Consider the following 26,816-nt stretch of genomic DNA (forward strand, 5'->3'; position numbering starts at 1 on the left):
GACCTTGAAATTACCAGAGATATTGACAAGCAAACGTTTGAGCAGGAAGGCAGCAGCAGAGTCAAAAATTGCAAGGGACTGGCGATGTCTACGGAGGAGGAATGTTTGTAGGGATCACAGTCTCGGAAACCTACCAGGCAAGGCTTTGAGCTAAAGTAGCCCACCTGGCCAGGTAGTCCGTTACCCATCTACATCATATTTTCACCTTATAAAAAGCCACTAGGGCTTCGCTGGTGGCGCAGTGGTTGAGAGTCCGCCTGCCGATGCAGGGGACACAGGTTCGTGCCCCGGTCCGGGAAGATCCCACATGCCGCGGAGCGGCTGGGCCCGTGAGCCATGGCCGCTGAGCCTGCGCGTCCGGAGCCTGTGCTCCGCAACGGGAGAGGTCACGGCGGTGAGAGGCGCGCGTACCGCAAAAAAAAAAAAAAAAAAAAAAAGCCAGCTAGCCAATCTACCTACTAACTTCACATAAAAGTGCTGAGAAACATTGTCCCAAGAGAATGACCAACCATCCTGATATGGCTGGGACTGAGGGGTTTCCCGGGACACGGGACTTTCAGTGCTAAAACCCAGGAACGTCTCAGGCAAACTGGGATGATTTGGTCACCCAGAACCCAAGTCTCTTTGTCTCCAATAAAGAAACACGCAGAAAAATATCTCTGGTATAATGTTTATTTAAATAGTAATCTTAAAAAGGCTTTATACAAATCATATAAACACAGTTTGACATGGTTGTTTATTTCTTACATTGACGAATCACAGTAGAAGCTCTCAAGTTCCCTTGGTCTGGCTCAGCCAGTGAACGGTCAAATACCTTTAACTGCAGACCTTGGAAAAGTTAACCTTCTGTGTGACAGTTTAACTTTTTCCCTTGTTTTCTTGCCATTCATGCTCATTCCTCGGACTCTCATCCCTGTCAACTCCCCACTTCCACCTAAGAGAGGAAGCAGCCCTGTGGCCCTGCTGACCGCCTAGTCCGGAAGAGCGTGGAGGTAATGTGTCATTCAGTACAAGGCAAAAAAGGAGATCAGTACTGTGAGTAGGTTTCCCAAAGGGAAGGACTCAAGGAGAGGGGTCAGCTAGCCTACTTGCAGATAGAGACAACAAATGCACCGGGGTGTCCCCTGGTCAGGTTATAATCAGGCCCCACTGTCCTTCTGTCTTCCAGCAGACCAGCCTCCAGTGCTGGTGAGGTATCTACACGTAGCCCTGGATGCCCTGCTTTTGTTCAGCATTTAGAGCCCACGCGGGGCCTCAAACCAGCCAATGGTGAGTATGGAGACAGGACTTTAGACGAATGCAGGTCGAGTTGTACATAACTTACAGGTGAACTGCAGGCCAGAGGCGGGGCTGGTCTTTGGGGAGTTGTACAATGGCCCAAGGGACATGAGAGGGCCAGGACCTCCGGCGTCGGCTTTGTGTGTGTGCGTGTGTGTGTGTGTGTGCGTGTGTGTGTGTGACTGCTCCACGCCGCATGTGGGATCTGAGTTCCCCGACCAGGGGTTGAATCCGCGCCCCCTGCTGTGGAAGTGCCGAGTCTTAACCACTGGACCACAAGGGAAGTACCCCTCACCCCACCCCGTGTTAGCTTTTGAACTCTCTTCTTCTGCAGGCTAACTCCGGAACCCCCTGGGCTTGCTAGCTTCCTGAACACTGAGTTACACGGAAAGCCGAAGAGGAAGGTGGGCTAATTAAGAACTTGCTTCTGCCGCACGCCCAGCTCAGGGGGGCCCTGAAGCTAAGTCCTTGGGCTTGACAGCTTTACTTTTCACCTCTAACTACCACTGTGCCAATGAGTGCCGAGATCAGCGGTGACTCTCGGGCCCTAGGTCAATGTCACAACAACATCACTGAGTCCCACGTGACCATTCACATACACAGTAGATACAGAGAACTCAAGGGCTGGCAAAGACACACACACATATGAATAAATAGCTGTCGGCATGAACTCTCCCTCTCTGCATACAGAACACTGTGACATTACCACCTGAACTAGCATTTCCATAAGTTATCATGTAAAGGAACCAGCCAGGTGAACCTTCCCCTTTCACCCGGGTATGAGACAAATGAAATTGTGGGTGACCATAGCAGCAAAAATGGTCCGACAGTTTAACCACTGATAAGCAATAGGCTGGGCACACTGTCTGGGTTTCAAATGTACTTCCAGCACGCAGGCAATCCTTAGGCGTTACTACAAAGTCAAGATTTGGATCCTGACATGGACAATCTTATCCTTCACACGGTTTCATGCAATTCCGGATGCCTCCCCTTCTAGAGCAGTTGAGAGTCATCTAGGGCTATGACTAGCACTCGGGTGGCAGGGCTTACTCCATCAGGAGGATCAGCTATGCGGGGGAAACTGGGCGTGGAGCCGCTGGGTCAGGGAGGAGGAACAGAGGAATGCCTTAGCTTGTATGGTATTCACTGATTTCTACGTAGAAGGAAAATACGTTTTCTTCATTTTCTTTCAAGGCACTTAATAAAAAAATACATAAATGTGTGTGTGTGTGTGTGTGTGTGTGTGTGTGTGTGTGTAAGAACATAGGTCTCTCTGGGGTTGAAGCAGAATTAGCATTTTGGTCCGTAGTGCTTGCAGACTTCTGGTCACAACCAGCTCACGGACATCCTAGTTCTGATGCTTCTGAAAGGTTGAGGTGGTGGCTGTCATCCCAAGGAGAAGTCAGTGTTTACCAGCCTGTCGGAGAGACGGATTTATCACAACGTCTCTTACGGTCCTCTCAGCCTTTGCATAATCCCAGAGGATGGACTTGTTTTGCTCTTTCCACTGTTCTCCTTTCCGGCCAGTGGTCGCCAGTTACATCTCACTGATGGAGAAACATACTAGTAGCCTATATTTCCCCAGCCCCATCTCAGAGAATATCAGATAATGCTGTTTCCTGGGGCTTAGAGACCTGACACATGAGTGCATGTGTGTATATGTGTGCGTGCTTGTGTGTGTGTGCGTATGGTGCATGTGTGTATGTGTGCATGTGTGTATGTTTAGAAGAACAAGGAGGAAGGAAAAGGAAAAGCAAAACCACCCCCAGAGGCCCCACAAAGTAGCCTCACAGCCACAAATTCTGGGTCTAGATTGAATGAATGGCTCCTATTCACAAAGCACGTTAAGGCTTGTCCGCTTCTAACACGGAGGCGCGTCTATGGATTTTGACGTGTGAAGTTTCCTTTCTGGTTTGTTTTAAATCTCATGTAAGAAAGAGCTGTTCATGCTGACCCTCAAATGGCAATTTTCCCCTGGATAAAAAAAGTTAAAGGCAACAACATCCTACTGAAATGCTAGGACTGGAAACGGCAGCTTGTCAAGTTGGCTGGCAGAAGCTATACCACAGCAAATCCCGGAAGTCATAAGACGATCAGAGGATGGGCTAAACTGAACGGCTTTGTTTTGGAATTTGTTTTTCTAGAGATGGAAAGTCTGAAAAGACCCTTTGCTTTCCAAGTGTTGATTAGAAAGAGAAAGCAGAGACTATTGATCCCTGCTCTGCTCTATACCGGAAAAGTCATTCTCTTCTGCCTCTTGAGTTGCTCATAGACCAAAGAAATATAATAATAACAAACTCACAAACAAAATAGAACTGTGACCCCCAAAGAGATGAGCTCCTGTCTTTATCCCAGCAATGATTCAGCCACGTGGTCCTAGGTGGGTCACAACCCCCTGAAAGGCTGCATCTCCCCTCCTCCCTCGACTTGCCTGTCTGTTCTGTCCACACCTTCAGTATTCTGGATCGGTTGGATCAAGATTATGGCATTCAGTTTCCAAAGGAAAAAAAATTGTCATCTTCACTAGTCCCTCTTGCTGGAATGAGACGTCAGATGCGATTTGGGTGCAAATCCGTCAGGCCTCTGAGCAGCATTTCTGGTGGTTCATCTTGACCTTGTGCTTGAGGCCATCGTAGAGCTCAAAGTTGTAGTTCTCCAGCGTGGTGCAGCTGCGGGAGCTCAGGCCTGAATAGGAACACGTGCAGTAGAGCAGCAGCCCTGCACACGTGGCCCCCAGGAGGACGCCCAGCGAACTCATGGCGATGATGGTAATGAGGATGGGATCCAGGGTGTAGAGCCAGCTCTTTTCTTTGTCAGCCAGAGGAGCCCCAGACCCGGAGGTAGGGGAAGAAGAGTTGCTCCAGTCCACCTCGTACTCATCTAGGACATAAAGGACACGAGAGACTGCATGCACTGTTTCTTTCAGGGTGAAATAACTGAGGCTCCCCCAGCCTGGCTCAGAGGTTCTTCAGAGCCCAGCACTAAGCTGTAGACTCTTGGAGCAACATGGCTTGGCTTCAAAGCCCAGGCCTGCCTCATCCTAGCTCTGTAACCTTGGGCAAGTTATTTAACTTCTCTTTGCCTCAGTTCTCTCGTCTGCGAAATAGCGTTACTAATAACCTCACTGGCTTGTTAGGAGGTTTAAATGAATTAATATTTGCAAAGTGCTCGGTGACCAGCACATAGTAAGTATGGTCTAAGGATTAGATACTTAAAGAATCTGATTCACATTAGGTAAGCTCAGATTTTCACAGAAGCTTCAGGGAGCCCTTGGAGCGCCTGGGGCGGCCCTGTGTTCTGGGCACCCTTCTTTCTCTGCCTCCTCGTCCCGACTTCCAACTGCTTCAGTTTAAATCAAAGAACAGGCTGAGGCTATTTTCACACAGAGAGTTTCCCAAGCTAGCATTCCTGGCCATCCAAGCAGCAGGTTTTTTTGAGCCACCAGACCTCTCGACCTAAATCTTAACCTTACTGCTATGTACCTACCCCCACCCCAGAATCAGATGTGGAATTCTAACCCCTTACTTCAGAATGTGATCTTATTTGGAGATAGGGGTTTTATGGAAGGAATCAAGTTAAAATGAGGTCCTTAGCGTGGGCCCTAATCCAGTATGACTGGTGTCCTTATAAAAAAGGGAAATTTGGAGACATAGATTTCTGTTGTTGAAGTCACCCAGTTTGTGGTACTTTGTTATGGCCACCCCAGCAAACTAATATACTTATAGTTCTATAGTGTGGCCAAGGCATGACCATATTCATGGAGAATTTTGTGGGATTTCTTAATAATCCTATGAAGAAGGCAGGGTGATATTATAATTTTAAAAAATAGATGAGGAAACAGAGGTTTTAAGAGATGAAGTGAGTAGGTACCACGAGTTCCCAGAGTTAACGAGCAGTTAAACTAGGAGTATAAATCAGGCTTTCTCCATCCACATCCTTCACTCTTTCCACCCCATCTTAGGGCTTCTGCTGCTTGATCTATTGCAGCCTCTCTGTGAAGGCCAGTTGTGCAGTTTTGCCCATAATAGGAACGTTAGACCGGGCTTTGCAGGGAGAGTCTGCAATCAGTTAACAAGGTGCTGTTTGGGTTAGTCACTCTGTTTCTATAGCTACACTTGAAGTGTTTGATTAAGGTCAGGTTTAAAACAGCTGCTCTATAAACTGCCCTTCTTAAAGGCATCAATCTTGGTCTAAAGCTGTTCTTTGAGGGGAACCTTGGTGATCTCTCTTGGGGATCAACTCTGGCACTCAGAGACTCCCAGAGAGACCTGCGTTGCTCTGAGTCGAGGGAAGGTATCACATCTGCGTGTTTGCTCAGTGCCCTTCCAGTCAGGACTCTTGCTTCAGCCTTATGAAGTACGTGTATTTGAAGTAGGAAAATCGAGCTTGGAATAAATATGATAACATGAGACGGGCAGTGTGGACAAGAAACCTAAATCCTGCAACAAGCCCCAACTCGGAGTCATGGACAGTGTGAGAAGGGTTCCTGAAAGCCATGGAATTGGAAACCACAGCAGGCCTGAGAGAATATTCACAGTGACGCTCATTCACTCGGCCCTTTTTGGAAGGAGGTCAGTGGGTTCAAGCAGAGACATGTGTAGAGAAGCCCGGCTTTCACTTCTAAAGGGCTTATTCAGATTTGAAGCTCATCAGTGTCGAAAGTTGCCCAAAGTAGGAGACCTGTTTCCGATTAGGCAGAGGGAACTCAATAAACTTTCTAAATCGCTAAATCTGACCTTGAGAGAGCAATTGATAGTTTCTTCACTCCTCTCTGGATTCATTTTCACTTATATTCCTGGCCGATAGTTCTAAATTCTGGCCCTCCAATACCCCGGACATTATTTTTGTTTTTGTCTTTATAGCCAAACTTGACTGTCATGATTATCTTCTAAATCACAGCAACTCACCATCAATTTCATCCTCGTAGCCCTCCCTCCCATGTATTTCTGGGATGTCCACTGTAAGAGAAGAGAAAACAAAACAAATCAAGTTATAACAAGTTCTATTGCCGTGGCTAAAAGGCAGAGATGTTACCTTGCTGAGATGACTCCCCAGCACTGCAGGCAGCTAGAGTCACTTTCTGCTTCCAGGTCAGTTATCATGTACATTGCTGGATTCTTTCCCCTTCAAATGATTTGTCTTTACTTCCAATGATAACCAGAAGAACAGAAACAATAAGAAAGGCCTCTAGCGCCAAGTAAATGCTCCCGTGCGTCTTTATAGTGACTGTTGTTTACAACCGACGTAGGTCTGAGTTTTATCTAAGGGACCTTCAGTGGCCTCTCATGTCCGTCATCAGTTGCCATGACTGCGACGTTCATCTGAGATAGCAAACTGCCCCTCCTCATGTGCATGCATCTAAGTGGGCACAAAGTATGAGTCTTTCTCCTCTGGATTTCAAATAAATGTAAAGTAATTTAAGGAAATCACATTTCATCATTACATTCTTTAATGTAGAACTAGAACTGGAAAGAATGTTATAACGCCTGTCCACCTCCACGTCTGTGCTAATATCCCTTCTCTTTTCTGCCCAGTCTATTTTTCCCATTGGCTTTCTTCACGGTGTAGAATAGATCAAACATGGGCATCCAATCTGACTCGCCCAGGCTTGAACAGAGCTAAGTTAATTTACTCTGAATTTTCTCCAGTATTATCACTGTCTATCTTTTTCTTTTTTTATGATAATCTTTTGGGGAATGGGGAGGATAATTCAGGTCTCTATTCACCATGTTGTCCATCTTACAGAAATCAGAGCCAATGGAAACTACCTGCCTAAAATGGTAAAACACTAAAAAAGAAAATCAAATATGTGGTGAAGAAAAGGGTCTTATCATTTCTTCCTGTCTCACAAGTTAATTATACCTGTGTCTGCTGTCAGGTCAAAATGCCTCCAGTGAATGTATGTGGCCCTTCAGGAGTTTCAACCCCAAGTCAGGTGAACTACCTCAATGTCAGCACTATAAATTTATATTTAAAAAATCAAGGCTTAACACAAACCTCAAATTCCAAACCGCTAGAGTATCAAACAAGAGGAATACAAGAACTTCAGACCAGCCTGAACTTCTCCCTCGTCTGCACAACACCTCGGGGAAGATCTACTTGACTATGACCTGAACTGAGGACCAATCCATCACTGCCATACCTGACATTCAGTCTTGCCCTGCAGACAGTGGTTTTCATCATGTTCGAAGTCTTCTTCATTCCTGGCCAAAGTGCTAAAGCACATTCTCATCCTTTTGGTCGCCAGTAAGGGATGCGGAAAACCACTTGCTAAGACCCTACTTGAAAAGATGGTTGCCACGTGGCACCAATCCTCCAAAAATCCAGCCTGTTCCTGGCATGTTTATAGCACAACAACTGGTACCTGCAGGCCATGACAGCTTCCCCACCTCAATGCCCAGCCCCTGTGTTATTCTCCAGGACTCTACAACGCAGGCTGTGTCCTTGGAATGAAGATGTAAAAATGAATCAAGAGGCAGGTGGTGTCTGTCACAGGGATCAAATCTGGCTTGTGGAAATCAACCTGGAGTTGTTTTTTTTTTTTAACCTTATGACAAAAAAAAAACACAGAAGAAAACCATCACATTTCCAACAATTAATCATTTTTATGGGATGCTCATATGTCAACAGCTTCACGGTTAAAAGATGCAGAACATTGGATAAGAATATGTGGATTAGCCCAGGACGAAAACTGCGGGGCTCCTGCCAGTGACTTTTGGGCCTAATCCTGTTCTTGCTTTTAGGGATTCAGTCTTTGCCAAGGATGTGACAAATTCTTGGAGGCTAGAACGCCACCTTGCTCCATCTCACACCCTCAGGGAAGAACTCAAGACACTATTGATCATGGGCTGGAAAGGAGTAGATGTGGCATTGATCTCAGTGGAAAACGGGTAAGAGGATGGTAATGACTATGAGAACATTTTGTCCCAGGAGATCACAGCCTCTTGGCTCTGTGAGCAGAGGACTGGATGAGATGACCTCCCAAGAATAGGTCCATTTTTAAGGTTCTATGAAATTGATTGCCCAGATGTGGCTGAGATTTCTGCCCCTGGAGGATCAAAGCCTACTTCAGGTGAAGAACACTTTAGAGGCTCGACTTGGCTTTTTGCATAATCACTGCTCCCAGGAGTTTGGGTGAGTGGGAAGGGATCAAAAGAAGGATAAGTTAATCAACATTTTCAAAAGAGCATCTGTTCACGAAGCCTTAAAGAAAGAATGACACACTGGGGAAAACCCCAGTAAAGGGAACATTTGTACAAAAAGCAATTTACTTTGATAGCAATTTTCTCTAGTCCCCTTGCTAATATTCTTGATATCTGTGTTTGATTAAGAGCTTTCTTTCTCAGAAGCCTCTTTGCCCTGCACGGGTCACTTTCCTTTTCTGTTGAGCCCAGGAGGTAAGCCTCAGCCTGTTTCCTCAGGATGCTGGCAGGGAGGGTGGATGTCCACCGGGTCCCTGTAGTTCTAGTGAAAAAAAGGCAAGGGCGGGTTGGACGGAGAAGGGGTGACCCAGGAGCTCAAGGCAAAGAGTGGAGGAGGCAGCACCTCCCTGGGAAGGGGACATGACAGCCACAGGATGGAGACCTGGCTGGGGAAGTGAGGTAGATGGCAAAAGACTGTGGAGACCAGGGACGTGGAATTAAATTTTTTTTTTTAATGAGGAAAAACTTGGAGAGGACCTTCCAGGACTCTGTTTTAGTAGGTGGGTGTGTTTGTGAACGGGAGACGGGTGAGGGAGAATGGAAGGAGCCCCACCTTTAAGAGAATACAGATCAGGAATATGGATCTTCCCACCCACACAGACTTCCACTTTCAACCTTCGTCCTCACATGACCCTGTTTCCTTCTGGGCACCTGCTCGGATTTCAACTCAGATCCGTCTGACTCCAAAATCTGAATTCCGACACTCAGTATTGTATCAGGGCCAGAGGACACCCTCTCCCCTCGACTCCCGCAGGTGTGCACTCAGGCAAACCCCCATTATCATCCCTAACCCATCCCAAGGGTGCGCCCTGTCTCCATCCTAGTGGGCTGGATACACAGCCCCTGGCTGTTTGCCTGCGTTGCTGGCTCACCACTTGGATGGGAACTCACGGAGACTTCTCACGAACGTGAGGATGCCGTGATCTGAAATTTGGGACTTCACATTTTTCCATGATCCCCAGACAGGGAAGGCTGATTTGCATTGTTCTCCAAATGGCAGTTTTCACTTACTGACTAACCAACCGATCAACCAACCCTCACTTATTAAGAGGGTTGACTACGTGCCCAGAAACCACACGGAGGAGTTTGGGAAAGGAAGATGTACGGGACCCGGTGTCCACGATCGAGGCCCTTCAGTGTGATTGGGAAGCAAGGACTCACCCATGCCAAAATAGCATAAAAGAAAGTGGGGGTGGGGCTTCCCTGGTGGCGCAGTGGTTGAGAGTCCGCCTGCCGATGCAGGGGACACGGGTTCGTGCCCCGGTCCGGGAAGATCCCACATGCCGTGGAGCGGCTGGGCCCGTGAGCCATGGCCGCTGAGCCTGCGTGTCCGGAGCCTGTGCTCCACGGCGGGAGAGGCCACAGCAGTGAGAGGCCCGCGTACCGCAAAAAAAAAAAAAAAAAAAAAAAGCGGGGTGCTGTGGAGGGGACTCTAAGTGCTGACGAGTCTGGGGCAGGGATTGGGCAGATGAGGCTGTGCCAAGGCAGGGAAAAAATGTGGGAGGGAGGAGGAGACAGCTTTGGAATGGAGGCTGCTGCGAGGGATGGCGATGGCCTCAAGCCCGGCACCCGAGCCTGTTTACTCGCACACTGATCTCTTGGTTTGGGGCTTGTATTCATTTTTATCAGATCCACTGAGGCATTCAGAGATTGCCCTGCCCGCTCACAAGTCAAATATTCTCCAGCACCCTTGTCAGTACATTGCAACCCTACAGTACAAATGGGGAACAGCCATACCCAGCCATGAGCTCTGCCTACTCTAAAAAGATGTGATTCTCCCAGAAGGGTCTGGAGCACTGCCTGGCACTGTAAGATCACACATGCCATGCAAGACAAATGCCCCAGACACTCCAACCTGTAAACGGAAAATTCCCCGAGTGTGGTTTAGGTCTAAAACAAGAATGCCCTCTCTCATTTAGAGTTTCCTTCCCACCCTCTCTCTCTCTTTACACACACACACACACACACACACACACACACACACACACACTTTATCTTTTCTCTCTCCCTTATTTTCTTCTCTTTTTTTCTCTTAAATTAGGGTCCTTTGGGGTTAGTTTGCTTTTCTGCAGTTACAGAAAAATTTCGACCTTCCCTTTCACCACATCTCCTATGCCGTGGCTGCTGTGAGTATATTTTCATTGACATTGTTCTGTTTACTTTCTACATCAAAAAAAAAAAAGAGCCTCACAAGATAGTTAAGAGAGTGAGGAGTGTACCCCAAACCACTGGCTACTTTTAGATAAATGATTTAAGACCATCCGTCCCTGGATCGCTGGCACACCCATCAGGACACCAACGCATGCTGGCTTTCTCTGAAGAGTCCCATCCAGGCCAACTCCGAGCAGTGGCTTAAGAGGCCCGGTGGAAGCTGATGACAGGCTGGCCATCCAGAATGTGTAGCGGACACACTCTAAGGCCGGTACCCGAAGGGGAGCAGCACGGAATATGGAGGAGCGCTAGACTGGGAGCAGGCTTCCTCTTCTCCCCTGAGCTCTGCCACTTCGCCCAGGTGTGAGAGCCGGGACGAGTCTCTGACCCTCCCTGGGTCTCAGCTTGCTCCTCTGTAAAGTAAGCACTGATGTTCCTTCCTGCTTGAGAACTCATCTTTACAGGAAGAAAATGAGAAAGCTCTGATGGCCTTTCTGCTGAGGCTTGCCTGAAAAGGGCGGCTGGCTGTAGACAAGGCAACTTCAACAGAAAAGGGCTCGCCACTCGTCTTCACCCCGGGTCTGTCCTCACTTGGAGGTGGTCACACCTGAAGGCATCCACCTTAAGGTGCCCATGGAAGGAGAAGACCATGCAAAGGACAGGTGAAAGGAAGCCCTGAGGTTCCATGTTTTCCATACTTGCTCATTTAGCTTAGGAACCAGTCCTGCTAAGGGGCAACTGAGGAACTGACAGAGCTAGTAAATGGTTCGCCAAGTTTGAAGCCTCCACCTTAGCTGAGGCAGGGCTGACAAGACCTGGTGAGAAGCCAGTTAACCCACACGTCCACTCAACCCACCAAACTGCAACCAGCCTTTAAAGCAAGGATTGAAGAGATGCCTACAGAGGAAATCACTGAAACCATTCACTTTCAAGGATACCAGGGGTCATCGCGTCTTCTTCAAGGAGGAAGAAATTGAGGAAGGAGGGTAGAAAAATGCAGTAAGTCATTGAAGAGCTCGGCAGTAGAACTGAGAGTCAGCCACCTTTTCGACACCTTGTTTGGGGCTGTGATTTATTTGGGATTAGCTCTTGGCCACTTAGAGCCCTTGTTGAGTTTGATTCCAAGTTCCCGAACCCCCCGAGCCAACTAAATCACACTGGACCTTTCAGAGGGGAGTAGCCTTCAGAAAATTCTCTCAGTCACTTTGTTCTGATCCCAGCAGGAGACACAACACTGTGATCTCAATAAATGAGAACGCATGAAGGACTAGCAGATATTTCTTGGCCCTTCAACGTGTTTAATTCAGTTTAATATTTAGTATTGGCTGAAGGTTCCTACTCCCTACCACACTTAATTTCCCTAATTCAGTTTGTTCATCCCCTGTTGCTAGAAGGAGCCAAAAGTTCAGATGTAGATCGAACGTTTGCCAAAGCTCCTCCATTAGAGTCAGGCTACATGAGAGCCATTCATCCCGTGCTGGGTTTGGCTTGAGTTTAGAAACACCACCAGAAGATCCTTTATCGTGGGTTTTTTATCTCTTGGGCTATAGCCAAATCTATGCAAAGTCATGGAAAAAAGTATATATTTTTTTAAGTTTTCAAATGGTTTCAAGCTGGAAAAGAAAAGGGGGCTCGGTTTGTGATACCAGAAGACTTTGAACATGATTTTCTATTATTTTTAGTTGAAGAATCAGGAGGAAACACTAAAAAGAATTGGAAATACTGACTGCAAATGAGAAGGCCGTGAAATGACCTAATAATACTTCCAAGTGCAGAGGCAGATGAGCAGCTGAGGCCAGAATGGCTCCACTGAGCCCCAACGATGGCGTGAAAATAAGAAAAAGGAGACGCCACAGAAGTGTGTAGTTATAAACATAGGCTTCATGATTGTGCAGGCTGGAAAAAACCAGTAAGGCTGAGGGAGGAAAGTTCTGGAATCTTTGCTTTGCTCTAGGTCTTTGAGAAATCAGAGATAGTCTCCATTACTGTAAGTGGGTATGTCCACAAGAAAGAGGGCCTTCTTTTGTTGGCTACCTTCTCTGAGGGTATGAAGGTGGGAAAAAGAAAAGTTCGGAGAAAAGTGTCCCCCTTCCACTGCGTTCTTGATGTTTTTCCTGAGATGTTAGGAAAAAAGTCTCGTATCTTCACATCTCAGGGCGTTTGCCAATAGGCGTTCACATTTCTCCTCTCCTCCAGTCCCAAGGCTCAAGAAGTGCATAAATGGAAACACTGCACAGGTGGAGAGGTGTGGTATTACCTGGGACCAGTGGAAGGATGGAGGAGAAACAAAACTGCATGCACTTCCAATGTGAAAAGCAATGTCTTCTTAAAGATTGTCCCTCTATGTTGTAGGTCTTTGGGAAAAAACTCTCTACACACATGTATCTCACCAAGAGAGTTTGCTTTACTTAAAAGTTGGGCTCTTCTGAACACAAGGATCCATGACCTTGTGATGAGATTTTAGGGCTTCCAAAGAGGTACCTCTCTCTGCCCATTCAAGAGATGATTTCCCCCAAAAGTTTGCTGGTGGCTGAGAACTGCGGTTATAACACAAGAGAGTAATTCCTCCGACCTTAGGTTTGGTCTCCTGTAAAAATGCAACTACTTGGAGGAAGCAAGCAATGAAGCCTCTGTGTTGGGAATCTGACGGGCTCTTCTGGCAGGAGGCCGTGGTGCAGGGAGGTGGAGAAAGTGCAGGAATGCCAGAGAGAAGAAAAGGAGCCACCGAGAGAGGGGGCAGCTGCAGAAAGGGGAGGGTGGAGGTTGAAGATGAACCACACCCGACCCAGAGGTAGACAGGTAGGTGGAAACAGGTCCTTCTTGGGGAAAGAGGAGGGGACGGTGGCCCTGCGAGGAGTTCAGAGCCCGGAAATGATGACGGCGGTGAGAGCTCAGGGCTTCCCGTGGACGCCATTCCCGAGCTCGCGATCCTGGTGTGCAGTTGGCCGAGGTGATGAGGCACCTTGGGGGCTCCTTTGACAACCCACGTCAGCCCCAGTCTCCGTCCTAGTGACTATCTTGCCACCTCGGTACCAGCTGTCGGAGGTGGCCCAGAGAAGCGATACGGAAGACCACACGGCCCTCGGGGTCCTTGTATCCCTTCTCCCAGCCCCTTGGTGGCAGCAGGGAGATGCAAAGAGAGGAAAAGATTCGTAACAGACTGTGCTGAAAGGAGCCTCAGTAACCAGCAGGCCGACTGAGAATAGGACTTCGGTCAAGGCCACCTCAGGCTCAAAGCGTTCTCCGCATTCCCTTCATTACTGGAGTTGGCTGCTCTCTAGCGAGTTCCGAAATCCAGTCCAGCATCCGGTTAATGAGTCCTGACGCCTGAGAAAGAAACTGCTGCTGCTGAAAGCCAAGACGTGGTCCCTACCATTCCCGTTCTGGATCAGAGCCTTTGCCTTTGGGTGTGTCAGTCAATGATACTAAAAGCGTTCAATTTCGCACAATTACACATAGAAGACAAAACAAGCTTGTGTGTGTGTGCACGCCCGTGTCTCTCACCCACACCTCACTCTTGTGCTTTTTCCCCTGAGCCACCAAGAGTTATACCCAAGTCTCAAGCCCTAGAGGCAGCAGTCCTGGATTTCTGGCAGGTTGGAGAAAGCTGGCAAAGCTCATATATGGCCGTCACACTATCCACTACGCTCAGCGTCAAAGTCACACTACTTTGACCCCTTGGTCTAAACGCACAGTAGAAACAAGGGTAGCAACTCTTAGAAGAAACGGTGTTTTGAACTAATGGCTCCCTTGGCTTCTCTTCTACTTGTCCTTCCTCTCTGGAGCCACTTGGGGCTAGCAGCTTTGCCTGCACATCGAAACCTCCCACTGGAAAGCCACCGCACTTCCTACTACCTTTCCTCGGGTCGCATTAGCCCTGACCCTCCTCAGAAAGAAGCTGGGTGCCTCCTTTCAGCCAGGAAGGCCTGCTCTTCTCAGGGCCGTTATGGGGCCCTTGGGCACAAGGCCACAGGATTAGGGACTTTCTGTTGGCACGTGGGCCTCCTTGTGGCTGTTGGAATATTTTTGTCTGCAGCACAATAACGTGCACTGACCTTAAAGGATGTTTTTGACACAAATTTTTTAGTAGAAAACATAAATAAATAACAGCAAGGCACAGCACAGTCACTCTTTGAAGAAACCAAGTGGAACTCATTAATCATGGAGAACAGGGCTCTGCCTGCTGAACCAGGGATAGAATTAACTCCCGGGCTACGGTGGCCACAGCTCCAGCGAGCTGCATCTTATAGCCAGGCTCACATTCTCCGCAAATCAGCATTAAAAGAAGTCCCTGTGATTAAAATTCCCTTCAACTAAAATTGTCCTCAGTCTTCCCTTGCAAGCGCTCCGCCCACTTTAGAGAAAGAGAGAGAGATAGTCACAGAGATTATGTGGCTTCTGCACATGACAGGGGATATAATGCAGGGTGTCCGCTGGTTTGTTACCCTCTCAAATGGGGGCAGGTTCATTTTAAAGGTAAAACTCAGCCACCTGAAGCATCTATTAAAATGTAAACAGGCACACCATTTGACCCAGATATTCTATCCCAGAGAAACTTGCACAAAGAGGCAACCTCAAGGATGTTCACTGCAGTATTGTTTATCATAGAAAGAAAACCTAGACACAACCTGAATGACCACCAGTAGGGGAACAGTTAATAAACTGCGGTACAGCGACATGATACGAAATGCTAGACAATATCTGAAAAGGATGGGGTAAACCTGTCAGTGTGCAACAAAGTATCCTCAAGACCTTTATCAAATGGAAAGAAGCAGGTTATCCAGCACAGTGAGCAAATGTTGATACTATTTACACAAAACCAAACTAACCCCAACGAAAGCAAACTGCGTACTTAGACATGAACATATACATTTGTAAAGGTATAAACCAAGGTCTGGAAATATATACCTCGAACAATTTCTCATGGTTCCCTCTGGGGAGGGGGTTGGGACTGGTTAGCAATGAAATGAACTTCTTTTTAGAAAAATTATTTGCACTTTTTGAGGATATAGTCACGTATAACTTGTAAGTTAAAAAGAAATGAAAAGAAACCTAACCAGAGACCATCTTAAAATTTTCCCCAACGGCCTTTTTCAGTATCATAATGACTCCGGTCATGAGCTTCCAAGAATAGGTGTTTTCCCCACCCGGGGCCAGTCTTGCCTCCAGCACGTCTGTTGCTGACTCTTCAAATGGCCTTTCCTATTTCTTGGTCCGATGCTGTGGGACTTCAGTTTTATTGGGAGCTTGGAAGTCAGTGACAGCAAAGCCCAAGAACAATTACTTTACTGGAAAGAGAACAGAAGGATTCTGGGTGTCCTGTCCACTGGGCTTGGGGCAAGAATGGTTTCTGCTGTCTGCCCTGAAACACCAAGATTCTGCCCTGTGCCATGTAGAAACCATGCTAAAAGGGGGTTTTCTGTTTGGCAAGTCCCCAAATCTTGCATCTCTTCCATGCTTAAGTTTGGGGCCAAAAGGAACTCCTCCACACAGTGCAAATGTCGTCTGGCTGAGGCCTGTGGCCTGACGCCTTCTAAAGGCGCAGGTTTCTGATTATATCGAACCTCGAGACATACTCCAGTGCACCTGATCTGTGTCAGGCTTCATTAAATCCTACACTGTTCCTAGCTGTTAATTTATTTATATAAGCCGATCTTTCCCCTGCTGATTATAAGACCATTGGCTGGTGTTTCCCTCTCCCCTCCTTTTCCTCTGGTTGGATTTCTTTTGTGTTTTCTTTGGGCCGTCATTGAAGTGGATGAAAGGCAAATTACAGCTGCAAGAGCCCCAGCGATGCACACAATCAAAGAGAGAAAACAAGCCGCACCTACAGATCTGCAGTTCGGCTCAGATGTGGAGCCCATAACACGGACAAATTAAAACTTAAAAATGAAGCTCTTTTCATCAGAGATTACAGAAAGGCCAACAATGTTCGTGCAAAACAACTGCAGAGTCAGTGAAGAGAGGTGATGAAAACAAACACAGGGACACAGCCGACTGGCCAGGCTGCAGGTATCTGGGCTTAGGAGGGCAGAGTCTTGCTTCAACCGCAAGAACGCACATTTAAACTATCATAAGGCCAGGTAGGAGCCAAGACAGACGATCCTGGGCCTTGACATCTGGTGTTTATGACCCATGGAAATACAATTTCTGTAACATTTATGCTTGGGTTAGGTCTGAAATACCATACTGATAACAGCGCTGTGTTTGACACCTAAGATCAGAATCGTAACAGTCTGCTATTTTGGGGAAGAGAGAGTGCACGTAGAATAAGCCTTGGGATCAGAACCAAGGTGGGAAAAGCAATGATGAAATTCTCAAAGGTGGCTCCCAAGGCAGTATTGCTAACGAAGCATAAGCGATGGCTAATCTCATTCACTCGGGCAAGTGTGGTCCCAGGACAGCTCATGAAAATGTTGACTGAGCCTGGCTCTTTGCCGGAAATAAACGCTTCTGAGATGCTTTCATTTCATCTTTTGCTAATGGGAACAAATGGCTTTAAGAATGGCCAAATGTTATGTAGACAAAATGGGTAATGATGCTCGTCATTAGAGGAACAAACAATGCTCTAAACATGGACATTCTGCTCTTTTCTCCTGCAGAGGACAGACAGTGACATCTAGACTGAGCCATCTGTACTGGCAACACTTCCTGTAAGATCTGAAAACCCAGAAGCCTGTTTCCTTTACCACCACTTGGGCAGGTTTATAGCTGTAAGAAGTACTCCTTCCTGGATCTAGGTTTAGAAAGGAAGAAAAGCAGGATTCTGACAGAAATAGGATCTCCTGGACAAGCCCCTTTTCTTGGGACCTTTAGGGATGTTCTCAGACTCCGAGGAAGGCTCCTGGGTTGATGGAATGCTTCTAATACACCCCACGAATAGGGAGTGATGGAAAATTCTTCCACCACCTCTTTTGACCACCACCTAGAAACACTGAATAGCTGGGAGGCTGTCTTTCCTAGATTTTTTGCCCCTAATACCCTCAGAGAGAACTATTTTATATAACTATATCACTAACTACTCAAGAAAGAGACCGAAAAGAAAAATACTCGTCAGTAAGCTCTGGCTTTTGAGTAAGTTTCCCCAAGTCCCCCTCCTCAAAGTTGTCATAGAATTGTTCCTTTTATAAAATGTTCTGCCATGCTATTTCCAGGTTCACAGTAATCATATTATTATCTTCCTTACTTGCTCCAAAGTCTGGAATATCTTCGAGCCTGAACACGCTACAAGTTCCCATTTTGTCTGGGAAAGTGCTCATAAATTGGACATCGACGTCCCCGTGGAAGTAATCATTTGGTAGGCAAGGCGTGAGACGTCACTACTTCTTCTCCAAAGGAAGCTATCTGTCTCTGCAGAGATGAGTACATGATTCAGCTTCTCTCATCCCACCTGCCCCCCCGGGGGCCCTTTGAAAGTAGAGTCCAATCTCCGGGGATTTACCATCAAGAGAAATTTTGTGGAATCACATTGAGTAATTTAGCACTTAGCAACTTTTGCAAAATCCCACACCAATCATAAAAATTGGCTCAGCTGCACAAATTGGATAAAACTCCTAACAAGCAGTAATAAAAAATAAAAGAAGGAGAAGCTGGCATTCAGCCTCAAGGAGAACCTACCTCCCATAGAAATGGCCTGTGGCTCAGAAGGCGATGTATAAACGGTGGAAACATCAGTTCTTTCACAGCCTACATTTCAACTTTGTTCTCTCAAGCCAAGGTGAAAAAAAACCCCAGATGTTTGTATAAAAATATCATCACTTTATTACATTCCACACAATACACATTCAAATAGTTTCCAACGTCCACAAGTTATTTTGACACACAGGCAACTGAGCAATGCAAGAGATGTCACAGTTATAGGGCGAGGGGATAAGAATAGGAAGTAAAAATCTTTAAGTTTTCTTGTTTTGTTGTTGTTCTTTGGTAATTTTCGATTATTCAGGTGTTTACTTGCCTGCTAGTTTCATTTTTAAAGACAGGGTCTTCTTAAAGATGGGGTATCAACCTCAGAAATATTACTGGATTTCCTATCCTATCCTGGCTTTAATCCCAAAAATGTGGGACAAAGGAAAAGACAATTTATTTTCAGCATTCTGTTTTGTCAATGGCAATGCTATGATCCTTTTTATTCTTTCTTCTGCCTTCACTGGCAATTAGGGGATAGCAATTGCTAGCGTAATACTAAGGAAGGGATTTTTAACCCGGAGGTAAGGGTTTCCCCTCCTGGAGCTGTTAACACGAAAGCTCTACTAAGGCAAATACTGTACCAGCCTGAGCTAGACCTTCAATTCATTCATTCCGTAATTTTTTAATAGTTGCCATCACCTCTTTGTCTTCTGAGAAGCAGCTCTAAACATGCATGCATGCATTCACCTGTCCGGTCTATTTTTCTTGGAAGAGAGGGACCCTTCCCTCCCTCCATGAAATACAGATTTTGCTTTTTAAAGCTGCAAGGCATGACATTTAATAGAAGAGCTTCCCTTTTAGCATAGTACCTGGATAATACTATGAAAGTCACTTGGGCTGCAAGAGCAGAGAGAGGGAGAGACAGAGAGAGAAGTGTGACATCCCCAGCTGAAGTGCATCATGGGAGTCACAGAGATTTGAGCAGTCTCATATTCTCAACGACAGCATGTACATAAAGATGATGCCACATGGGGCATCAGATAAAGATACAGCAAATTTCACAAAGTTGTTGTCATCTTCTTTTAAAGAAGGGAAATCCTCAAGGGTGTATGGTAACTCAGACAGTTCCTACACTGGCTAGACTTTCCAGGTGTAATTTCGGAATATCCTGACACCACGCCTCCATGGGGTGCCTATAGGGATGTCAATCATTTCAAGGGATGCCTGACCCCAAATGCATCACTGGATACAGATACCTGAGACAAAAAGCCCTTAGTGATTGGCATGGAAGTCATCACAAGGTATCCATGGTATCCTGCCACCCCTCCTCCCTCACTCCGTCTTTCTTTCTCCATCTTCAGCTGGGGTAAGACACTTCTTGAAATCTCAAGGTAGCTCATGCTCTAGCCTTTCATCTTTTTTCCTGGCAGGGCTGCTGTGGTTGAGACAGACCAGCTCTTTGAAATAGAATAAGAGTGGGAGAGCACCATTCTTTCAGGAGGATGAAACAAAGCAGATGCAAAAGTGAGTGTGTGTGTGTTGGAGGGATCTATGTGGATATTCCGAAAGAATGCTAAGAGTCTCTCTCTCCCAAGCAGCCCCCCCAAAAAAAAATAATCATTAGTATTTTGTTCTCAGAAGGTACCTGGAGGCTTTCAGCCCAGGCAACCATCTTTGGAGAGAATCTTACACTTCCTCAGTGGATTCCTAGCAGGAAGGTGAGAAATAAACACCCCCAAGGCTGAGCCCAGTACACTGAGAATCTCGTTAAAATACACATTTTCTATCAATGAAATTGACTTCATTATCGAATCTATCCTTCGTAAATATCACTAGGCAATTTATCTCTAATATCCCTCTCCCTGCGCTGTTTAGAGAGGACGAATGGGCAGCAAAGGATTTATCTTCATTATACCTTCTCCTGACGATGCAGCAACATCTGGAAATGCCAGGCCAGCCTCTAAGGGTGTATTTGCCAGATGCCATGAACGCTTTAAGGGGTAGTACACTGGTACATTTTAGAAAACTGATAACTTTTTATTCTCTCATAATATTCAAATAAGTCAGGTGAACAGCCATATATTTTAGTGGCTATACATTCAGGCACCCATTTACACCATGAAAGGAAAGCAAATGACCCCTTTCCCCCCACATTTTACAAACGCTATTACAATGATCAATAAGACACCAAAGAATACGTTTTTTAACCTTCTTACTCTATCCCATCCTAAGCAGGGCACAATGAATGCCCAGGGGTGAGGACGTTTTTTAAAGACAACATTTCATCCTTCCTTCTCCCCCATCTCCTCGTGCTCTCAACAGGCTACTGCTTTTCCTACATCAGTCTCAGATTTGTTATTCTCTATGACTTATTCCAAGATTGGACTTAACCAATAAAAGCTAAACATTCATTATGAGCTTCTCTTTTATAAGGCAACATGAGACAGATTTGCTTCAGTGCTGGAAGTAGAGATGGTTCCACACGCACCCAATGGCTGTTGTCATGTGACTTCAAAGACGCCCGAGACAGGACAAGGGGTCATGTCTGAGTGCAGTGGGGGAACCTTCCTCTTGGGTCAGGTGGGTTGGGCATGGGGATAGGAATGAGAAGGGCCACACTTCTTTTCACATGGCCTCTAGTTTTTTAGGTACCTGGAGATGATAATGGTAGCCAACAGAAACCCAGCCAGAGCTAGATAAGGCAACAAAAAGCTTCAATCTCTTCTCCAAGTAAACAAAACTAGTTCAGTATATTATTTTCTGGAACATGTACCCCCGGAGAAGTAACACGAGTTAATGGGGGCCCTCTCTGAACACACCCACACACTCCCCCCTTGCAATGAGCCAGTCTCTCTCTCACACCCATGCACACACAGAGCTAGTCACACGCGCAAATGTATACCATGTACAAACACACAGATCCGGGTCTCCCCTCAAGTCTCCTGGCAGACTGACTGCCCACTGAGAGGAGGGATGGGATAAGGCAAGGGGAAGAAACAGGGAACCAGTCTCTGGAAGGAAACCAGCTGAGCCTTGAGTGGTGAAGTGCTTAGGGGTGGATCTCTTCTCGTATTCCAAGATGCAGCATTGGAATCAACAAAAGGAAAACAAACAAACAAAAGAACCCAAGGAGAATGGTCGGGATGGATACGAGCGCACAGGGTTTGGGCCCCGAGAGAGAGATGTCTGAGCGTTCACACAGAGACTAGGCGAGGAGAAAAAAGTGCAAAATCGAGGCAACGTGTTTGCAGTCTTTCTTGTTTGTTTTGGGTGCCGTCCTTGCTTCGGCCCTCAGCAGTGCGAGCTGCGGTCTTGCTCTAGTTTAATGGTTAGGGTGGGCTCCACCGCCAGAGGGGCCCCGTTGGTGTAGTGGGAGGTTTTGTAGGTGATGGAGTGATCGGTCTTCTTGGCCGCATAGCGGAACCGGTGGTAGTGGAGCACCAGGGCCAGCGCGACGGAGACCAGCACCAGCACGGCGCCCCCGGCGGCCATAACGTAATACCAGTAGGCTGGGATGGGCTGCACGGGCACCGTGTCCACTGTGGGCTCGGTCCCCGGTAGGAGGGTGCCCCCTGGTGGAGAGACACAGAAGAGTGTTGCTAGGCTGAGAGCATGCAGACTAATCCAAATTTAATTAAAAAAAAGAAAAGAAAAGAAAAGAAAAGAAACACACACATGCTTTGGAGTGGAGAGGGAAGGGGACAGGGGAATAAGATGGTCCTGAGTAGTGTGTGCCAAGCACTTCTCAATGATTGATATTATTTCCTACTTACAACCCTATGAGGTAGGTACTGTCAGACCCATTTTACAGGTGAGGAAATAGAGGCTCAGAGAGGTTAAATGAATGGTTATACAGCAAGTAAGTGGGAAGTTCGATATTCAACCAAGAGCTGTGTGATTCCCAAACTCTTTTCTTCTTTCTGTTAAACCACAATTACTGTATAATATATAGAAGCATTATGATTCACACACACGCGCACATGCACGCACACACACGCACACGCACACACACACAGAGGAATACATGCAAGTAAGTGATGCTGATATGACTTCTGGGATTCCGTGATTCTCCGAATGCACGGAAATACAATATTTGGTCTGGCTGGCCAGCATTCTCAAACAATGTATTAATTAGGCTGGCTAGACTTGAAGGCGAATTCCACTTTGGTTTGCCAAGGCTTCCATGCCCACTGAAAATCAGCCTGGTCTTGTCTAAACAGGTCAATTACCACTGTCAAGCAATGAGTAGTGCATCTTCATTTTTTTTAATTGAATGGAGGATTTAAAAAACTGATTGGAGGGAAGTTGCAACGAAGAAATGTGAATGCAAAATGATAGTAGGTATGTGAGAGCGAGAGTAAGTGAGAGCACATTCTAATCACGGAAAAGACAGAGGACGGAAGAGAAGCTAGCCGAGGATTTAGAAGGCAACCACATTCACCGGCTAGCCTCTGGTTGCCATGGAGATGACGTTGTAGATTTAAGCCCAGGGTAACTCTGGGGAACGACTGGCTAGAGTCCCATTTGATGTAAAACGGTGCCACAGCTTGATTCCCCCAACCATTCACATCAGATGAGAATCTGGCCCAGAGTGGGACTAGATTTTGAGCTTGCCAAAACCAGACGTGATCCTTACTTCTGAAAAATGGTGTATGCTTAACCTATGAAAAATTCCTCCTAGCTGCCTCCGTCAAGTAGGGGTCCAGAAAGATGTATCGCCTCCATCCATGTGATACCCCAGGTGGGAGCCACGGGCGGGAGCTGCTGCTGCCCTCTCCGTGCGCTGTTGGTCCTACTCTGTGGGTGGATCTCTGCTCAAGATGCAGACAAGCCTCATTTATATTTTCACGCCTCCCTCACGAGACGCGGAGCTCTCAAGCAGAAGAACTCGCTCTCGTCTTGGTTTCTACCTCAGGGTATGCACCAAGAAGGCCCTCCATAAATGCTCGTGATGAAAAGACTGAACTGAGGTGAAGATTCCTTTCTCTCTTTTTTTTTTTTTTCGGTCCGCGGGCCTCTCACTGTTGTGGCCTCTCCCGTTGCGGAGCACAGGCTCCGGACGCGCAGGCTCAGCGGCCATGGCTCACGGGCCCAGCCACTCCGCGGCATGTGGGATCTTCCCGGACCGGGGCACGAACCCGCGTCCCCTGCATCCTCAGGCGGACTCTCAACCACTGCGCCACCAGGGAAGCCCTCCATCTTTTAATCATTTCATTACTGTATCTGTGAAAGCTCCCTTCCTCCTTCCCTCCTTCCCTCTCTCTCTCTGTGACCATATTGAAAATTATGCACAGAAACTGAAAGAGAAAGCAAGGCACTGAAAATGGCTCCTTGAAATGGCCAGCTCGTGAGTCACAAGGAACTGGTGTCAACTCATTATTCAGGTCACCAAGAGTATCTGCTGCCTGGCAACCATCCTGCCATTGGATTTTCATGTGGGCTCAGAAGAATGCACGAGCAACAGCAAAGTGTGCAGGGATGGGCTCCAAGTTCCTCTGTGCCACCGCCTCTCCACGGTGAAACCCATTCTCTAATGAGGCTGCAGCTCACCGTGAGAGGAAAGGCAGGCGGTAAATCCGCAGGGATTAACTTTCCCCTCAGAAGCGCCTGACTAGACCACAAAGCAGGAGCACAAATTTTTGTCAAGCAGAAAACTGTCACAACTGCTCACCTTCCCACCAACACCGCATAGTCTCGGTTCAAAGGTTTGCTTTCCCTCAGCCAAAATGCTGGTTCTCAACATTAAATACATCCCCTAGGGCTCAACGCGCCGGGGCTGGGGCCTTCACGTGACTCCTAAAGTGTGGCTTATGATAGAGACAAAGTTGGGGCACGGTGGGGAGGATCTAGGGGACCCGCTGGAGAAGAAGAAATCTCATTCTGTGGATTCCAGGTTCAGAATCAGAGATAGACCCCTCGCCTCAAGTTCTGCTCTGCTTTGGAAGACAAACCCCACTTTATTATAAAGCCCTTTTCCCCTTTCCCGCTAACACTCGCCTCCCCAGAAATGATTGCCATGTAGAAAATTTTAGAGACAAAAGCCATTTGGTGGACGTCACATTGGTTCCTTAAACTTTTTCCTTGGACAGTTGTTTGGAGAAATGAGAAAACATACTATATGAATTTGTGCTTTTATTGTTAAAGGAGTCAGAAAAGAGAGGATACACCTAACAGCCCTCCTCTCACCCCCCTCAGGCAATTTTTGATGACCTGCAGTTCGGGGCCAGAGCTTCTTAGGACATTCTCCAGCTAAAGAGACTCAGCTCCCACAGGCTGGTGGTTCGCTGGTTTGGAACCTGGCTCTGTGGCAGTCTTCAGGGTCTGTGTGCTAACGAGGCTGTGGTTTGCTAGCCAGAGAAAAGGAAGGTGATAGATCAATAGGGGTTAAATCCCCGTTCAAAGTGCCTTTGCAGATAACAGCAGCGATCCCAGGAATGTCTGATGGGTGGATGGATGGATGGATGGATGGATGGATGGATGGGTGGATGGGTGGATGGATGGATGGGTGGATGATTAGATGAATGAGTGGACAGATGAGTGGAGGAATGAACTTTGGACCTACATTCAGACTCCCTGGAAAAAATGTTGATGACCTAATGGTACTTCATAGAATAGCTATTCTTGGAAAGTGTTAGATCCTGTTAGCTCATACCATGCCTCTGTGTCAAATTGCAAAAAGGTGCCCCCTTTGGGCAGATGCTGCCTGCACCAGGTACCCAGGTTGGTGAGTGGCTGCATTTTAGCCCCACTTGCCCCCCTCAGCCCTATGGGATGGCTGGGCCTTTGCTTCACAACACAGGAGCCAGGGCCACGTCCCCCAGGATGGCAGAAAGAATGCAGGTGACTTCAACCTTGCCCAGCACCGGTGACGTGTGGACCTGAACGTCCCCTCTGATTGTTCTAACGTCCCCCACTTACTCACATACCTTGTTTTCCCCCCAACTGAAAACTGCTTTCAACGCCTCTTCTATTTTCCATTAATTTCTACCTTCTAATTTTCCATGAAGTTTTCTCATCGTGTGAGATAATGAGAAACAGAAATTTAAATAGTAACTCCAAGTGTATTTGCAAGGTTGAGCAGGCTTCCACCTGCAAAGTTCTGAGTCACCTGGAGAAAGCGGTAATGTGAAGGTGGAGAATTTGAAGTTTGAGAAACAAATTCTAAGAAGCCATGCATGGAAGGAAAATATGGGGAAAAAATGACACTGTCGGTAGCTTTCTTCCATTCCTATTGTGCAAATAGAGTTACAGAATGAATAAGCAATTGGGAAATGTGACCATAACTACAACTATAATGAACGGACACTTCCGGGGTGCTGGGCATTGGGCTATACGGTGAATCATCTTTATTCTTCATGACTTTCAGATGGGAGAGCTGAGAACCTGAGAGGATAAGTGATTTTTCTCCCAGTTCTACTTGTAGGAAAACTGAGGGGGGCGGGCAGCACACAGTGACACCCTAGAGATGGCCCAGAGCCCTCAGAGGAAGCTCACACCACTGGGAAGTGGCAGGGTCAGGACGGGAAGCACGTGGACCAAATCCTCCGCCTGTGCTGGAGCCCAGAGGTCAGATAACCAAATCTGGCCCACTGCCTATTTCCGCACGTCTTGGAACACGGCCACCCTCATTACATATGGCTTCTGGCTGCTTCTGTGCTACAGTGGCCGCGAGTAGTGGTGACACAGAGTGTCACAAAGCCCAACATATTCACGATCTGTCCTTTTATAGAAAAAGTGTGCAGACCCCTGTTCTAACCACGTAGGGATGGAACACGAAGCAGCCCTCCCCCTTTCTGCCTCTTACGTCTGTTGGAAGCTGTCTGAGGACTGTCTCAGTCGAGTTCTCACTGAATCACCGGAAAGAGACAGCATCTCCTACAGCTAAGTTTATGACATGTCCTCCGGACCTGGAGGAGTCACCCAGTTTCCAAAAGAAATGTTTCGAAAGACACCAAAGGTAAATCATCTCTCTCAGAGGGGAACAAACAAAAAGGCTCGTTGCAAATCGGAACTGTTTCAGGCCCGGCCTGTCTGCGGTCTTTTATGCACAGGTTGAAAACGAAGAGCTGGTGAAGGGGCATTTCAGATGAAAGACTTATGTAATTTGTGAGATTAAACAAACAAAAGGGAAGGCTGGCTCCTCTAGACAAGTTTACAGAAGAGAGTCGAAGAATGTGGTCACACCCACTGATCTGTTGGGAAGAAGAATGCAGAGTGCAAAATTTCCCTGTGAAATGACCCTTCTGGGTTGCCTTGCACTCGGTGTGTGTGGGGATCGCCGGAAGGTTTCCACTCGGTTAGCAGGAGACCTGGTGGTCTCCCACATCTGTCTAACCCCCTGAACTCAGATCTGTGGCTGGCTGAAGTCTCAGACGCTTGTCCTCTCTTTGGTGGCACTTAGGCTACTTCTTTTATTTATTTATTTTTAACATCTTTATTGGAGTAGAATCGCTTTATAATGGTGTGTTAGTTTCTGCTGTATAACGAAGTGAATCAGCTGTACGTATACATACACCCCCATATCCCCTCCCTCTTGCGGCTCCCTCCCACCCTCCCTAT

The 26,816-nt window shown here is 47.0% G+C and overlaps 1 protein-coding gene across 6 annotated transcripts in view; it reads right to left on the bottom strand.

Moving 5' to 3' along the window:
* Positions 1-670: 670 nt before the first annotated feature.
* NRP2 (neuropilin 2) overlaps positions 671-26,816 on the bottom strand; it is a 114,636-nt gene continuing 88,490 nt past the window's right edge. For 2 of the 6 annotated variants that reach the window (XM_082657738.1, XM_082657737.1), the window contains exons 16-17: positions 6,186-6,236; positions 671-4,158 (exon numbers count right to left, since the gene is read on the bottom strand). In XM_082657738.1, the coding sequence (XP_082513864.1) occupies positions 3,854-4,158; positions 6,186-6,236 (356 nt within the window). In that variant the 3' untranslated portion in view covers positions 671-3,853. Of the gene's footprint in view, positions 4,159-6,185; positions 6,237-21,023; positions 21,830-26,816 lie in introns of those variants that run through there. The other 4 variants (XM_082657740.1, XM_082657739.1, XM_082657742.1 and 1 more) reach the window with 2 other exon arrangements.

This window comes from Grampus griseus (assembly GCF_964374135.1).
Source record: "Grampus griseus genome assembly, chromosome: 7".
NCBI classification, from domain to species: domain Eukaryota; kingdom Metazoa; phylum Chordata; class Mammalia; order Artiodactyla; family Delphinidae; genus Grampus; species Grampus griseus.